The 17,294-nt window shown below is 41.0% G+C and overlaps 1 protein-coding gene across 1 annotated transcript in view; it reads left to right on the forward strand.

Annotated features, from left to right (window-relative positions):
* The window catches only part of si:dkeyp-14d3.1 (transmembrane protein 132C), a 136,791-nt gene that overhangs the window by 102,965 nt on the left and 16,532 nt on the right, over positions 1-17,294 (forward strand). The window contains exon 5 of the mRNA XM_034596552.1: positions 13,915-14,058. Coding sequence (XP_034452443.1) covers positions 13,915-14,058 — 144 coding nt within the window. The remainder of the gene's footprint in view (positions 1-13,914; positions 14,059-17,294) is intronic.

The following is a 17,294-nucleotide window of genomic DNA, read 5'->3' on the forward strand; positions in this document are numbered from 1 at the left end:
CAATGCCTTTTATTTAATTGTTTAAAATTCTTCACAGTGTATAGTGTTTTACATGAGGCTGGACAAAAATGGATGAAAACAGTAACTTGACTGGTTGGCAAAGGCATACAACTGCAAGCTGTTAATTCTCTTTTTTTCTTTTTATTTAGATAATTTATCCTTCAGAATCTGTAGATTAACTGTAGATTTTGTGCTGTTTCCATCGCGGAGGACAACCTGCAGAGAACCTCTGTTCTCAGGCTGACTGAAAACTCCACCAGTAATGTAGGGCAGACAGTATGAAGCCTGTGAGGCAAAACCCTGGGAAAATTAATTGAAAAACCACTCTGCTGCTCATTAAGCTTCTTTTTTTTTTTCTTCCTGAGCACACAGTTATAATTAATCTTTACTCAGATTAGCGTATCAGGCTTTTAATGAAGATCCTATTGAGCTTATCTCATCTGGATTTTAGCTGCCGGACAGTTTGAGGACAGAGGAATTTCAGGAAGAATACATTTTTACACTGGACTTTGTTCAGAATATCAAGAAGATTAATATCGACTATTGCTTCATCGAGCTTTGAAAGAAATATGATCGTCTACAGCTGCCTCTGTAGTGTATCTGCACATAAAATTGAACAGAAAGCCTTTCCCCATATATTTGTTGCCATTGTTATGGTTATTGTATTTTTTTTTTTTGCAACAGTGGAGCATTATTATGATAAGTGATGTTGACAATAAATCAAGGTTACAGATGAAAGAAAGAGGGAAAAGAAATGTGGGGAGAGGAGAAGTGGAGTAACAGACTCGGAGGGTGTTTTCAGAGATCGCATGGAGAGAGAAACACGAGGGGAAATTCTCCAATCTTTTTTAATCAAGTTGAGAGGGGAGACTTCACAGAGCACGCTGAAGGCATCTGTTGACACAACAGCTCTGTGGTTTTGTTCTAGAAAAACCTTTCATCTGTAATTACCACTAATTAGTCTAAGAAGCTAAACTGTATTTTGTCATAATGGAATCGTGCTATAATCGTGTTTTGACCAGAAATAATCTCATAAACTGAATGAGGATCTGTAGTTGACCATATCTCTAAAGGTTGTGATGTAATAAAGCTAATGACTATAGTAATGGGAAGCTTATTTTGGGATTGATCACATTAATGGCCAATTACTCCAATGGTTCCTCAGACTTGTTCCCTGCACGTTTATGCCGCGTTCTGAATTACCGCGCCCTCGCTGGGATTGATTATTATGAAAAGGTCTTTTTATTGCGTTTCCCCAGCCAAGTGCTGGGCTCTGCCATGGGGGACACCTCTGGGAAAGCAGCAACATCGGTTTCAAAGACGACTTCTCTTTTTTTACACGCTCCCTTTGAAGAGGACTCCTCCTGCGTGTTGTCACAGACCCACCTGTGCTGGGAGGACTCAGAGCGCCGCTCACCACTTTGTCACCGGTTTCAAACCGTGAAGCCACAGTTCTGCAAACGCAGCAATTATTTCAAAAGCCCCAAAAAATCAAACAACCTCTAAAAAGTGTAGTCAGTTAAGAGCCAGGGAAATGCCTCAGAATGCTTGCTGTCAACTGTAAAGGTACCTGCTTGTCTTCTCCTCACCTGCTTTTCCAGATATTTTCTTCTTTTTTTCTCCACCTCCGATATTTCTTCTACTTGCTCCAGACAAACATACATACATTTTACTAACAATCTAGATTAATTGCCTCCCTTGTCACCCCCGCCTCCTTCTGTGTGAAAGAGCGTTGTGTTTTTTGGGTCATCTTGAGATGGATCTTAAAGGCAATAATTGGATGCCTGCGCTGATTCCCCTGCACAGCAGGAGGCTGGTCCATTATCTTTTACCATTGTGAAGTAATACGCTCCTGTCCGGGCTGCCCTCATCATCATTACCCATTCTGTGGATGCCCAGTGATGGAGAGGGAGCAGGAGGACAGGGCATACATCATATCTGGACTCATCAGTCTTCCTGTTCCAGCCGAGACACCAAACTGTGCTCAGTCAGAGGAGCTGCACGGCCGCAGAGATGAGGAGAAATGAAAGCAGCCGTTTGTATTCACATACCGCTCCAATGTATCGTTAAACAATACATCATCACCCCAGCCTTCTCTGGCCACTTCTGCTCTCACATGATAAAGTCATCTATCAACATCCCCCAATGAATGTTTCATTTTACTCCTTTCAATTCCATTCCCTCTATTGCAGTGCACATCTCCTCTGCCAGGCAAGTGAAATCTGGAGAACCATTAATCAGACACATTGTTAGACATACAGACATAAGCACTCATATGCCAGCTAATCCTGCAGAACTGCATCATATGCACACAGAGTATCGTGCAAGCTGTTTACCGGAAGAGCAGAGTACCTGATTTCCATTGTCCAATAACCTCAGCCACTTGTCTTTAGTCTCTGTTGCATGCCCCTGCTGTTTTGGACAAACAGGATAACAATAGCATTTTTTCTTTCTCCACAAAGCATGAGTCATACAGTTTACAATAAGGGGCTAATGGATGGACCCCAAGCGAGTAATCCATTAGCATCTACCACAGCTTAGAGGCTGATGATGAAGTGGGAGCACTAATTGAGGCTGCCGCAGTGTGCATATATGTGGCATATACATGTAATGCTAATTAGGACAATAGACTGTGACGAATGCCCGGCTAATCCAGTACACGACCGGAGTCCTTTACGCTGCGCGACTTAACATCTTCCACGTCCATTAGCTCCCTAGTCATCACAGGACGTAAAAAGGAATTTGGACGAACTGACAGTTCCGCTGTGACTGCACATATACAGTAACGAGTGAGTGGGTGGATTACTGTACCGTTTCATGGCACTGCTGCACAGTGTGAGTTACTCTCAAAAGAACATATCCACAGATTTAATGGCAAATTCTGCCAGTGTAACTCAGGTAGAGGATTATATGTTCTGAAATGCTTTTGTAATTGAAAGGTTAAAAGTGAGCGTGGTGTGTTAGTTTTTAAAGCACACACACACATCCTCTTTTGTTTTTGCGGCTTCTTTGAAGCTCACTCATTACAGTGACATCAGAAAATCTCCGTCTCCAATAAGAAAGCTCACCTTTGCAAAATGCGTCTGCAACCTCCTCTAGCGGTCAGGTCAACCGACTTGTTTACTGTGCCATCGCAACTCCCGGACGATGACCCGCGATTCATTCTCTGATTCATGTTAAGGTTTATTTTGCTGTGACTACGGAAAATTATTAAGACCTGTTCCCTGTGGAACCACTTATATTCAAGTTTCTCTAATGGAATGCAGTGAACCTTCCTCCCCGATGCTGTAGCCCTCTCAGTTCTCCTAACCCTGTCAGTAATGGTGGGGAAAAAAAGTTTGTACAGCACGGCAAACAAAATGCAGGGATGAAGTGAAGGGCAGATCCAGACTGACGGATCAATCTCAGAGTGACAGGGTCTGCACATGTCCATATCTCACATCTCCCCAATAATTGTTCCCACATCCCACTTCACATTCTGCCTCACTTCTATTCATTCTGACTTTCATCCCGGCCCGCTGAGGTTTGTGTATTTTTTGTCGTAATGGACTCTACAGTAGAGATGACCTTTGTGTCTGCTGAGAGAGGTCTGTGTCCAGAGGGCAGCTAAGCTGAGCTAAGCCAAGCTAAGCTGGCAGTATGGATCTCGATCAGAGACGGGTGAAGAAATCAGACAAAGATCAGGAGGTCATCCCCCTACAGGCATGGTTGGCTGTTGGTGAAGAACTCTTCATCGATCGTCTGACTGTGATAGATATCGGGCTGAAATTGAGCAGACTGGCGCGAGCAGGGTTGTTTCCCTGCGTCCTGGCCTCAGGGCACTGGCTCTATGGGCGAACAGCAGGGGTACGAAAAAGGCATTGCTGCAGCAGCACCGGCATCGCTCAAAGCACCCGCCAGCTAACTCCCCCGAGTCCCCGCCGCTCTCTCACTCATCTCACGGGGAGCAGAGAGTTGCTTCTGTCCCTGGTGTCTGACCTTGATTCTTCGAGAGCCGAGTCTGACTGTTGTCGAAATCCACTGGGGACACTCGCTCCTCCCTCCTGACCTGTTGATCTTAATGTATTACAGGTATGGTATTCATGAGAATTGCAGGCGATTCGTTCTATAAACTTAAAATATAGTGCTTCCACGTCCGGCCATGTTTTATTCAAAAGCTCCTTCTCACCACACAAGGTGCATTTCGGGGGCCACTGGGCTCCAGAGCGTGGCTCCGTCCTTCCTGCACCAACCCTCAATAATAATTCCTCTTTTGAAAGTCGACTTTGAAAGCACAGCCACTATTAAGCTCTCTCTAAATGTACTTTTATATCACAGACAGGTGGGTACAGACGAGATGCCTTAAAAATGCCCGGGAGCAGTTTCCTTCCTCTACTTTCTGCATGTTTCTTCGAAAGCTAAAACAGTGTTGCTTCATAAGATTTCAGATTCCTAATGTAATTAATATTTGTTGGGGGATTTGTCCTGTCAGCAACGCGTCATTGTGACACCTCCCTGCAGTCAGTTTACCCATAAATCATCTATACTCATAAATAATGTACGGTTGAGAGCAATTCAATGTGACTGAGAAAATCAATACTGTCCATAAACTGTTGTCTGAATCCTTTTTACATAACCGACCGAGCAGCTCAACTTAACTTTTTTTGAAGTTTGTGAGTGAGGGGAGAAATGCGACATCAATTTTCCTACCACTGAGTCTATTAAGCTCAGGAATTTCTGTTTATTTTTACTTCAGTTGCTGTGGGAATCGTCTGGAGGTTTCAGTGCAAACCGTTTTGTCTGTTGATGTTTTCTTGCTTATTTTTTGCTGCTCTGCACAGTCACAATGGTTTTATCCTCAAAAGTCAAGTTCAGGACATTCAGAAGGAAGATGCTTCTTTTACTCGTGAGTCAGGGACACTTGTGATGGAAGTGGTCATACATTTTGATTTATCGCTGATATTTGAGAGATGTCAAACAATTCAAGCAGCGACAAGGAACGTGATGGTGAGCTCACCCCTGAAGAGACATATTTCAGCATCTTAGAAAATATTTTTATTTGCTTTATTGATAGAAATAAGGAAAAAAGATTACACGAGTAAATGAGAAGCTACGGCTCTAACAGGCTTTTGCTTCATTTAGCGTTATGACTGGAAGCAGGAGGGAACATCCACCCTGGCTGGTAAGTTGTGCTCTTACAGGGGATTTTGGACGGTCTCCAGCCACACCGACTTACTGTCACTGTGTCTTTGCTTGTCAGACAAGACACTGCTTCCAGCCAAGAAGCAGTCCAGCAAATAACTGTCCATTAAGTGGCTTGTCTATATTTAGATATTATATTGATAAAAAATGTTATGTTTGGAAAAAAAGGCATTTTAACTGTTTCCTCCTGCCCCAGTTTTTCGGCTTTTCTGAGCTAATCAGCTGGTATGGTAGGATTATATTTACCATACAGACCGAGTGCTATCAATCACTCTCTTTCCTGAAATATTACCATCGTAAATGCATACATATAAAATATAATTCAAACCAAAAATACTGCAAGATATAAATGCCTTTCTGCCATGTGGACTGTGTAATTAGTAAATTAATTTATTAACTATGACCTTTACTATTTTTTAAAAAGAAATTGTACTTTTAGTTCAACTCAACTGTGCCGTTCTTTAATTGTGTTATTGTTTTTGTTGATGTTTCTTCTTCTTCTACTTGTCCGATACAAAATTGCCCTTGGAATTAATAGAATTGTATCGTATTGTCACCCTCTTGAATATAATTGGGTTTCATATTCACTTACATTTTCTCACTGTAGAAAATCGGAACAGGAGGCAGAGGGTGTGACCTTTGATTGGAGGAAACAATATGTCTATCGTTTATATAAAAATGTAAAATTCCATGTAGTTTAAATATTGTATTGCCGTTGGCTGAATTGTTTGCAACTGAAATCCATCACGTGTGAATGCAGGGGTTGTCCAACTGATTTTTTTCTACAAACAATAATTTGTAGTTTAGAAGTTACACACTCAAATCTACCATCGGCCACAATCTGCACATATCTATCTTTAATCAGCCCAAATATTCAGCCACTTCACATCTCATCACTTTAGTGTGTTTGACCTACTATACTCTGACAGGGAATTAAGTGCCTTTTCTATAGTGTCTCTTAATTACTGAAGGGAGTACCTATTGAAGTGGCCCTAGATGTGGCTGCTAATAACATAGGCACCAGTTCACTGTGTCCCTGTGATCCTCAACATGATATCTCATTACCTCTCCTTTTAAACCGACATTTTCTCGAGCAGATCCACTATCAAAGCAGCCATCAAGTTCATCTCCTCCCAACCGGCGGTAATGAGCAGATCAGATCTCTGACCGGCGTGCACCTAAGAGTGCTACTGAAACGCAGTTAAAGGGTTTTTTTTGGAGGCAGCGAGGGATGACTGCCGAGTGGAGATGGGTCCTTTTGCAGTCACCTCCGTCCCGTCAGCCAGGAAGAAACAAGGAAAAGGGAGAAAGGAGAGGAGCTGGTTGATTCTTGGAGGGACGAGTGTGGTTAGGGAAGAGAAGCGAGCAGGAGAGAGGGACCCTCATTAAAAGGCAGTGTGTTGGCTTCACGACAATCCCACCACTTCAATGTGCTGTCATGCAGTGATGTATCGCTCTGCATGGTGCTACCAAGGCCTTTATTCCCACTCTCCTCCATGTTTCTTGATTCTAGCCAATTAAACGCCCACTGGAATTGAGGGGAGGAAGTGGAACATGGAGCAATGCATATTGTGGGGAGAGGAGCTGAAGTAAGGACATGTCTCTTTTAGTCTGTTTAATAGCTTCAGGACACTGAGACTGAGTGGCGTTTAATGTCTGCAGCGTATTATTCGCAATCCCCCCTGCTCCCATCTCAGTCTCTTCACTCGTGCACATACCTTATCACCAAGGGATAAAAATGTTTATCAGAACAAAATGAATATTTCATTTACTAGAGGTTATTTGACTGTTGCCATATTACATGGTATTCTTTTGCTCTTGAAATGACATGTAAGATCATCAAGAGACTCAATGACAAGTCATCTATCATTAAGATTAAGATTAAGATTTCCTTTCTCGTCCTGAATCAATCATGCACACACAATCATGCTACATGCAATTGGGAAATTCAACTTCTGCCTTAAACCCATCTGTAGGTTGACACAGCACACGGAACACAACACACACAAGGGCAGTGACCACACTGAGCAGTGGGCAGCCTTATATTTGAAAGCGCACAGGGAGCAGATGTTAAAGGGGAGTAAGGTGCCTTGCTCAGGGGCACTTAAACAGTGGGATAGGAATAGGAGTGTCCTTCTGTCACTCCTCTTGGACTTGAACAGATCCATTGTCTGGTCCATCCTCCGGTCCAGGTATCATGTTTGCCTGTCCGTGGCCTCGAACCAGCGACCTTATGGTAAAATCACCAGATTGTATGTTTTTGGCTTTTAAATTGTGCGTTTGGGTTCATGTGGACAGACTGTTGGCTTTTAAACAGCCAGAACAACAAGGCACTGACATGAAGAGGTTTCCACACTAAGCATATGCACCATGTTTTCCACCCTCTCTTCCCCCCGCCGCGCTATGAATAATGCACACCCCAAATTTTCCAAACTCAACACCGTGCTTGACCTGTTCATTTGTAGCTGTGGCCGAGATGGTGGGGGTCAGAATGTGGATGCGTCGGTGCGCCGTCGAGGCAACACCAGGACAGGCGGCCTCGCTACTTCTCATGCTGCCCATGTCACTCAGGCTGACACCATAAATCTCACTTATTTTCAGATCCAGCCAAGACACAGGCAGAAATTACGGCCCAGAACACATTACCAGCCACAGCAGTGTGCTGAATGCTAACAGAGAGATCCTTGATAAAGCAGACAGGCAGTTCTCCCACAGATTATTGAACAAAAAGACTCCTATCTGTGAGACTTGAGGGAGCAGACTGGTTTGTGAGTAAAGCCCAAACACTCGGGTCAACTGTTGAGAATCAAATGAAATACAAAGCAGGATGCAGGCATGGAAACATCTGTAAAAAGTGACTTTGTGAAACTATATACCTGTCTTGTGTCTAGTGCAGTTGAACCTTCCCATGTTAAGACATATATTTATTCATCATATTATCGTATTGTCTTATACTGGTGAGGAAAGAGTGGTAAAAAGCAGGACACATGTCAGTGGGGAGGCACAGAGAGTGAGTAGATATTGATTTATATAATGCTTCTTTACACCCTTACTTTACGTGCAGGCTCTTTTTTAATTTGCTATATGTAATACTTACAGACAGTATACTCCATTCTGATTGGCTTGTTTCAGCAGTTACCAGCTTCTGTAGCTTCTTCTACATTTACCCGACTTAGACTAATAACTGGGAAAAGTGAGTAACTGGTTCATTTGGGGGTCCAAAAGCCCCCAGGCTTACTCACAAGCTGGGCCGAGACTGAATGATGTCGTTGACTGACCTACAGAATGACTGAAGACCGCAGGTCGCTGGTCAAAGGGGTGGCTGTTTCTCAAGAGGGAAAGCGGGTCATCCACTGACCAGAAGGTTGGCGGTTTGATCCTTGGGTGAGATACTGAACCCCAAATTGCCCCTGATGGCTGTGCTGCACATGGATGCTCTGCAGGAATGTGTGTGTGAATGGGTGGATCGCTAAACTGTACTGTAAAGAGCTTTGAGCGGTCATCAAGACTCGAAAAGCACTAAAGTATCGACCATTTACAGACCATTTACCTTTACATACTGTGAGCAGCATACATTTCTTCATGAAGTTAAGTCGTAATTTTTATGAGAAAAAAAGTTGTAATATTACAAGAATAAAGTCAGCGTTTGAGGCCACGTGTCACGGTAGAGGGGGAATATCAACAGATGAACCTGTCGGCTGCATCAAAAGGTTATACTTTAGTGTAGGTTTCACAAATAATCTTTTGATCCTTCAGCACCACATAATCCTAAGCATCAGGACTTTGAAGAGATTGTGTGAAAAGCTGTTTATTCTGAAGAAAGAACCACACTTTGAGGAAGTTGCCTCTTTTGTGCGGGAGGAAATGTTTGGTGGTGTTCGACTGTAAAGTTATTGTTGGTTACATTGGTGTGATATCCAAAGGGATTTTGAAACAATGAGATTGGTAGTTAACCAAGATTTTGGATTTTCCAGAAGTCGAAGTCAGGCAAGCAAGAATAATATTTGCTGCTTAATTCCTAAAAAGAAAATGTGATGTAATAATATGATGACTTTTTGTCATTAAATTTCAAATTTATTCTTGTAGTATTACATTTTTTTCTCAACTATACGACTTTATTGTCGTAATGTTACAACTTTGTTGATGAGGGCACAGCAGGCTAGAACTAGAGTTAAATCATTTTCTGGCAAATTCCCCTTTAATATATCTAACATCTAGAATAAGAAACACATTAATCTCTGACCATAATAAAAGCGTTCATTGAGTAATAGACATTTATCCAATTCCAAAGGCCCATAATTCAATATGTCTTCATTCATACCAGTGTAATCTGACCATGTATCACTGTTGATGTGCTCCACTGGTGTCCATTTTGTGTTTAATTGTGCTATCTATGTCAGAGTGAGTGAACCGTTGATGCATCACTCTGGGCTCCTGCTGTGTCTTATTACCAGCAGGCCCTGCTCTGCCGCTCTCAGCCTGCTGGGTCATCTCCAGCTGCTGTAATCTAACATTAGCCTCTGCTTTCACCAGGTCCCAGCCATTTACCCCATCATGTATTATAGATGACCCCCTGGAAATGGAGGAATCCCGGTTAATTTACAGCAACCCTCGGTTTCAAGGGGAATTGAATCAAAGTCGGCGACACAGGGAGTGTGGGGTTTATATTGCTTTATAATACTGTCACAGTCTATAAAATTGTAATGAAAATTCATTTGAAGATTAAGTGGCTTTTTTGTGATACATTGGTATTTCCTGGCTCAACTAAAAATCATTTAGCTCCCAAGCTGAATGGTCTCGGTAAATGATGCTTACAAACGAACAGGCTCCTTTCAACCAAACTTAATCCTGCTTTTCTCTTTTTTTTCAAAGACTCCGATTCTCCAGCTCACAAACACGCGGCGAGTCTTTAGAAAGCGAGTTCACAGAGCAGCGAACAAGTCCCCTGTACTTTCCTGGTGACTGTGGAATACACATGATTATGATGACATTGAGTCAGACTCGGTCCTATCTGCGCCTGTCAGTTTTAGTAATGTTATTCAAAATGAATGTGACATTTTATTCAACAGACATCACTCCAGAGTAAAAAGAAAGAAGTAAAGAATAATGGTTGCTACCTCAATAGAATAACACCGACAGGTCTTATGGGCTGGTAAAGCCTAAATACTGAGAAATAAAAGATAGGGTGTCTTGAGGTTCCTGCCCATTGAAATTAAGGAAATCAGTGCGGGGCTTTTGTGCAAGACCATCTGAAGCACAGAATGAAAACAGCTTACAATGAGAGACTTGTATCATTTTGTACAATTAGCTGAAGCCATTTCAGTTCAATAGTAAGAGGGTTCTGTTCATCACAAAGTATTCAATGGACACATTAACCTCAGTTATTTACTGTGGTGTCCAGGGTTCTAGGGCAATCTGTGTCATTTCTTTGGGCTCAATAGGCAGAAGAGACAATCCGATGTGCACGGCTGACCAGACAGCAGAAGTTCCCTCAAACTTATCTTAACTGGCCCCAATTATCTTCTGTGACAATAGTGGTGTCTGAGAGGGTGTGTGTAATAAAAGGTTAAGATTTCTGTTCAGAGTAATGAAGCTGTGCCATTTAATTTAAAGAACCAGGGCTATCTAAACCGCTGAGGTCACCGACTGAGAGTATTTCCACTAAAGTCTATGGGCAAATTACAGCACTGGTGCTTTTTACACAGTGGTGTGAATTTGCTCAGATATTTTCTTAATCATTGTTAGACCTGAGGTAAAAGTTCATGTTTGTTTTGTTCATATTTATTTTTCATTTTTAGTTTAGTGACTAAATCTCTGGAAATCCTTGTCTCGTCAAAATACATTTTAGTCATTTGACATTTAGGTCTATCATCCAGACCAAGAATGAGCTTTCTAATTAAACTTCAGCCATTTCATCCAACTGCTATAACTTTTGCAAATTCAGTGAAACTCTGCCAGTTTCGATCAGTCAGAGAGTAACCAGGCCCTGTTATATGTCCTATATACAGATATCTGTAATGTTGTCGCCCTTAGTGTTGTAGTGTTTACAGGTTCAACACAACCTTTTTGCACATAAAGCAACATAAGTACTAGACAGTGAGAATAGCTACGGCCCAACAGACTTTATTCAAGACCTAAACAATCTCCTACATGATATACTCTTCTGCATTGAAAATATTGTTTGTCTTACGAAAACCCCAAATGCATCAGCCACATATTAAATAAAAATTGAGACCTGACTCTTTGTTGGCTGTGCTATCATAAACAAAACACCAAATCACTCAACCTCCATCAAGGCCCAATAGTCCCTTATATGAAACCTTATTTAAATTAGCTAAATCTGGATTTTTATTTGAATCTGAACCAAATTGCACACAATCATAAATATCAGTCCTCTAAACATGCCTGATCTTTTTCTGGTATTCTGTCGTGATAATCTGTCCAGTATTTATTTTGTAACCTTGCTTACAAACAAACAAACCAAAATAAACAAAACAAACTTCTTTGGTGGACGTGAATATTTCCAGTTGTTGAAGAAAGAATTTTTATCCAGTTCAGATCTTGGTCTATTCCCAGCAAGCCTGAAAACTATAAACATTCAACTCCACTTTGTATGATACACAAGTATTTTGCTTGGCATTACTTTTTTATTATTTTGGTTCTTGTTGTTTACTTTTTGCTTAGCATTTTATTTCCATATGTTTTCTGCTATCACTTTGTACCAGTTATCATTAGGACTGGACAATACAACTATACCAATAATTATGGCCATATAATTTCCATCAATTAACATTTAACAATATTGCTTTTGCGTTGTGTCAGCACAGTGAGGAGGTGTAACACATAATTCATTTACGTCAGATTTGTAAAATGTTTTGCTGTTTATCCATTTGTCATTCTCTGCTCATTAAGACGAGTTTAAAACCACAACCTTCACTCAGGAGCAAAAATCTTAAAGTAAACTTAAAATAAATTCTAATATATTAACATTTATTATGATAATTATTGATTTTAACTGATACGAACATCTCTATCTTGATACAGTTTTTGGCCATATTGTCCAGCTCTATTTATCCTACATTTATGACCACAGATCTATTATTTCCTCTTCAGCCCATCCCCCCCACACACCCCCACCCCCTCTCTGTACTGGAAGAGAAATGTTTTAAGATGTGAGAAAAGGAAAAAAATTAAACTGCAGGAGGAAGTGGTGTTCGCTGTGTATTTCAAACCAGGCAGAGTCTCCTGGTGATGCTCTTACCAGGTGATTAAACAGGCACAAGAGCAGGGTAATCAAAGAGACTGTGAAGACAGCCCTTAATTTCCTGTGAATCCAGGAAAAATTAAGTGAAGCTGAAACAACCCCGGCAACAGAAGCTCTGTGTGACTCCTTGTAATGTCACTGATGATGTTTCTGAGTAGGAAAGGACATGAATCATGTAATAGAGCACTCACACCTTTCGCACTTCAATGTACTTTTCAGAATTTAATCTGTAAAACAAATGTGATCAGATCTGTAATTTCAGTCAAGCAACCTCGCTGAGATGCTGATTACTTCCATCAGTTAGGTGGCTGAGGAGCTGAGTGAAATGCTGCGTATTCCTCCAAATACTTACACTCACAACAACTGGAAGAACCGCAAATATGTACAGTTATTAAACAGCTCGGTGTAGTGAATGAGAAAAGAAATTACATGCAAATAGACAAAACATCTTCATCAACTAGAATGGCACTCAGTTGAGAGCATACCTCCACCTAGGCCAAACAGTCCCCTTATGAAAAACACATTTAGGTTAAATTTATTTGGATCTGCACAAACTCATGAATATAAGTCAGTCAAACCTGCCTTTTTCTCAAGATCCTTGAGTTATTCTCTGAGAAATGCTGAAGAACACTCCATCTCACAATGTTAAAGAAAGTGAAAAAAAAAAAATCCTGGATCTGCCCCCTGCTATGGATCCAAACCTAACTCCACAAAATTCAAGTAGTAGTAGTTTTTTACTACTGCCAACTAAAATACAAAAACAGACCAAAAAAATACACACAACACAACCAAATACAGAAGCACCCAACAAATGCTCACAACACTACTGATGAGAAGTTGACTTCCAAAGTCATGTCGCATTGAACAACAAGTGTTGTTTGTCACTTTTTTATGTCCCCTGGAATCACTTATATTGTCGTCTGCGTTACAAGTTGCAGCATGTTTCTGTGATTTGTTGAGTAATTGCAGCACATGTACAAAATACAGACAATAGTCTCGTACAAAATGTGAGAAAGATAATATTTTCTTACACTCGCTGTTTTGTGTATTTTCATGTGCTTTTTAAGTTGCAGTGTGCAAGCTCCCTCAGCCACAGATAAAATGCTGCACCTTTAAAAACCAAGCTCTTTCCTGGAGATCAACTTGCATCAACTGCAAACTTCTAGTTCAAACTCGATTCTAGTCGTCCACTGCACTTGGAGATTTTAAATGAAAGACATTGATTTTTAGCTGCTGAGCTCACCAGCTCCCATTATTCACTAATTGAGCAGTAATTGTGCAAAGCCTCTTGAGGTCATTTTCAATGCCACTTGTTCCTCACACATTTCCTATTAGCTCTGAGCTGGTGATTACTGATTGTCTGTTAGTGGTTGGATTAGATACTTAGCAGCTCTTTGACCAGTGCTGTGCTCTCTCTCTCTCTGTCTCTCCCTCTACATCTCTCCCTCCCTCTGTCTCCATGTCTCTAGGACTCTGAAATCTTGAACACGGCCGTGCTGACTGGGAAGACAGTGGCTGTCCCGGTGAAGGTGGTGACCATCGGGATAGACGCCTCGGTTACTGACGTCTCCGATGCAGTCAAGTGTCGCTCTACAGATGAAGATGTGGTGAAGGTCAGTAAGACGAGATGTTCAAAGAGAAACTACCCTCTTCATCTCTTTGGGTGTTTGCACATGTTTTTTATTCATTTATTTTCATATACGGTACATTTACCTTCATAATATAATCAATTTATTAATATTGGGTTAATTAATTAGTTGAATACCATACGATGTTAATAATAATGCAAATGCATATTAGTTCAAATGCAAAATGTATTATTTTGGCAATTTTCAAACTGCAATACTTAATCAAACTGAAACCACATCTGTATTAATTGACTGACACTGTGCAGGTATTGTCATTAAAGCTTTTGTGAAATCAATAATGTAAGTTTAAACAATGTGAATCATGAGAAGGTTTTCTATGTTCAGCGTATCTATATAAATCCTGGAGAAAGGAAACAAACACTAGCAAACAACATGAAAGTGTGTGTTTGATATGCAGCGACTGCTCACTGCTGCTCAAGCCTTTCTTTATTTGTATGGCCTGTTTCAAACCTGAGGCTCAAAGCACAACAAAGTAAAAAAGTCACGTAGTGTTTTCACATTGAGCCCTGGTATCAGTGGCTTTACTCTCCAATACAAAAAGTTGCTCTTCACCACACTCCCAGGTCCCTAAATATCTATAGAAACACTTGATGAAAAAGCAGAGAAAAGAAATTACATATTTCTGTGGCCTTTTACCCAAACTGAGATGTGGCCCAGTATCTGGAAACAGCCCCCTGCTGTGCCAGGGGCTCCCTCCAATCATGTTTCCTTGCTGAGCCTGTCAGGGTCACACAGGATAGCAGGATGCAGCAAATCAAACTCAAAGTAATGTACACTAAAGTGTGATAATGAAACCAAATCAAAAACTAAAGAAGAGGAACATATTTTTCCACATCAATCCACCTAATCATGTCTGATGCGTGAGTTAGGGATGGCTAAGTAAGTTCCAGAGGGAAATTAAATTGCAGTCAGAGCTGTTTTAATAAAAGCCACAGCTCTGCTGCTGAGATCTGTAGTTCAGAGCATTCATCCAGCGTGCCCACTCAGGGAAGGTTTTTTTTCTAATCATGACCCAGGGAATAGTTGATAAATAAACACAGAGTGACATTAAATCTGAATAATGAATCACCCTGCACATTAAATGATGCTTCTACTCACTTGTGGCATCTTTTGAAAGAAATTCCTCAGGTCACGTGTTTTTCTTTAAAACCTCTTTGGAGGTTTGTCCTGTTTGAACAAATTTGGTCCGGCATGTGTAGGTATGAATAAAGCTCTGACTTCATATGTTTGCATGCACTTTTTGCTTTTGCTGGACTTGTTGGCAGTTGATAGCAGCGTTTGCTGTGTGGGCTGTGCTGTTGCATGTTAAAGTATGTGTAGGAGGACAGCAGAACCTCATGGACAATCGTTCTGCAGCTTCACGTGTAGTGGCAAAAGGACATTTTCAAAGACTTTAAGTGTCTATAATAATTTTTTTAAACCATGGATCACATCACTACTTTTATGTATGTCAAATATATAGGCCCCACATAACCTTTATGCCGCTTTGCCAGTGGCGGATCTAAGATTTTTCTAAATCAGGGGCCATAAAGGGGCCACGATTTACACAGAGGGGCCGATTATATTTCCAACATCTGTGCTCAATTCCTGAATAAGTAATGTGCACATTGAAGGCATTCCTTGTTTACTGTTAGCTCTATAGCTTTGAGTAAAGCCACACATCATTGAATATATTTTGAAAATCATTTCTTGTTCAAATAAATTGTGTTCTTCAAAACAGCTTAGAAAATAAAACATTTTGTTAGTAAGTGACCAGTAACTACAGGGGCACTTCAGGGGCCAATAGGTTCACCTGGGGCAAGTGGGCCCCCTCCCTTCGGATCTGCCCTATGTTACAGCATCTTTCATTTGGATATATGATCATCTTTAGGGTTTCCAGTTCACCCACTGCTCAGTGTTGCTTCGAACAGCTTCAGTCAGCTGTTTTTTCAGCTCGGAAAAAGTTATTTTACCCAATGTACAACTCCAAACAATAGACAATATAAGTTAGTAACAAGCTAAACAGCACGTCTTAGGAGTAAAAGAGAAATATATCTCTCAAAAACTGAGTTAAATAGAGATGGAATACTTGACTTCTTATTTCCATGATGACATATTTCTGTGAATTTGTGGAAAGTGTAAATATGCAGCTGTGAAGGTAAAAGATATTAAGATATAGAATCCATCAGGCACAAATTATGTGAGTTTAACATGAGCTTTAAATGTATTGGGCAATTTCTGTCAGGGCTTTTAATATTGAGAAGGTCCAAACATTATATAACTATCCGTGCATCCATAGTCTGGCATCAAACAAACACAGCATGTAGATAGAAAAACTGTGTTTCGGTTGCTCACACAGGAAACAATATCTAAACCAGAAACACAAACGCAAGCCACCGTTGTGTATTCATGTGTTTTCCTGAGTATTAGCAATGAGCTGTAGTTACTCAAGGTCATGCTACGAGTGGGCTCTTACAAGCGCTGCTATCACGAACTCGGGCTATTAGAATATGTAGAGACATTCCCAGTGCGTTGAAGTGAGCGCTGTAGCTTATGCAGAGGAGTCTGAGCTGCTTAATTGCTTCTGTCAAGCCAACTCTTGTGTACAAGCCAGAGACAGGCTCGGCCCACCTTCTTGCTCCCTACTCCCATTGCTCATATCTGCTTTGGATGTTATCTGTCTGGCGAGTTGTTAATTTCCTTGGCTGGATCCAGCGACAGCCATATGTCCTCCATAAGTATTCTCCCGTTAGCTGCCTAATGTGTCTGATTAATGTGGCGGTGGATCCTCTCTGACGTTTATGATACTATGTGAATCAGAATGACAGAGCACACATCCTTCTCACCTCAGGTTATGAGGGGTTAAAAGGGGGTTGCTGATTGAGTGGGACGTGTCTTTATATGTTAAATTATCGATTTGGAGCTATGTTGGCCAATAATACAACACAGCGGGAAGGTGTAAGCACATCAGTGTAATGTGTTTTGATGGCTGGATGTCAGCTGCCATGTTTTCCATAATTGTTTCTGCTGAGATTGTTTGGGAATAGATTGAAGAAATGCCAGCAGGCAGTTAATTTCCCTGGCATGGGACAAACTGTAGCAGAGCTGTATGTTAATAAATCCCTCAGGCATTTAGACTTTCTTTTTCTACCGCAAATAAAGGTAAAGGGACGGTGGAGAGAAAAATAACAAAGAAAAAACGCATTTGTTTATCCATTCTT

The sequence above is a fragment of the Hippoglossus hippoglossus genome, chromosome 9 (assembly GCF_009819705.1).
Source record: "Hippoglossus hippoglossus isolate fHipHip1 chromosome 9, fHipHip1.pri, whole genome shotgun sequence".
Classification (NCBI taxonomy): domain Eukaryota; kingdom Metazoa; phylum Chordata; class Actinopteri; order Pleuronectiformes; family Pleuronectidae; genus Hippoglossus; species Hippoglossus hippoglossus.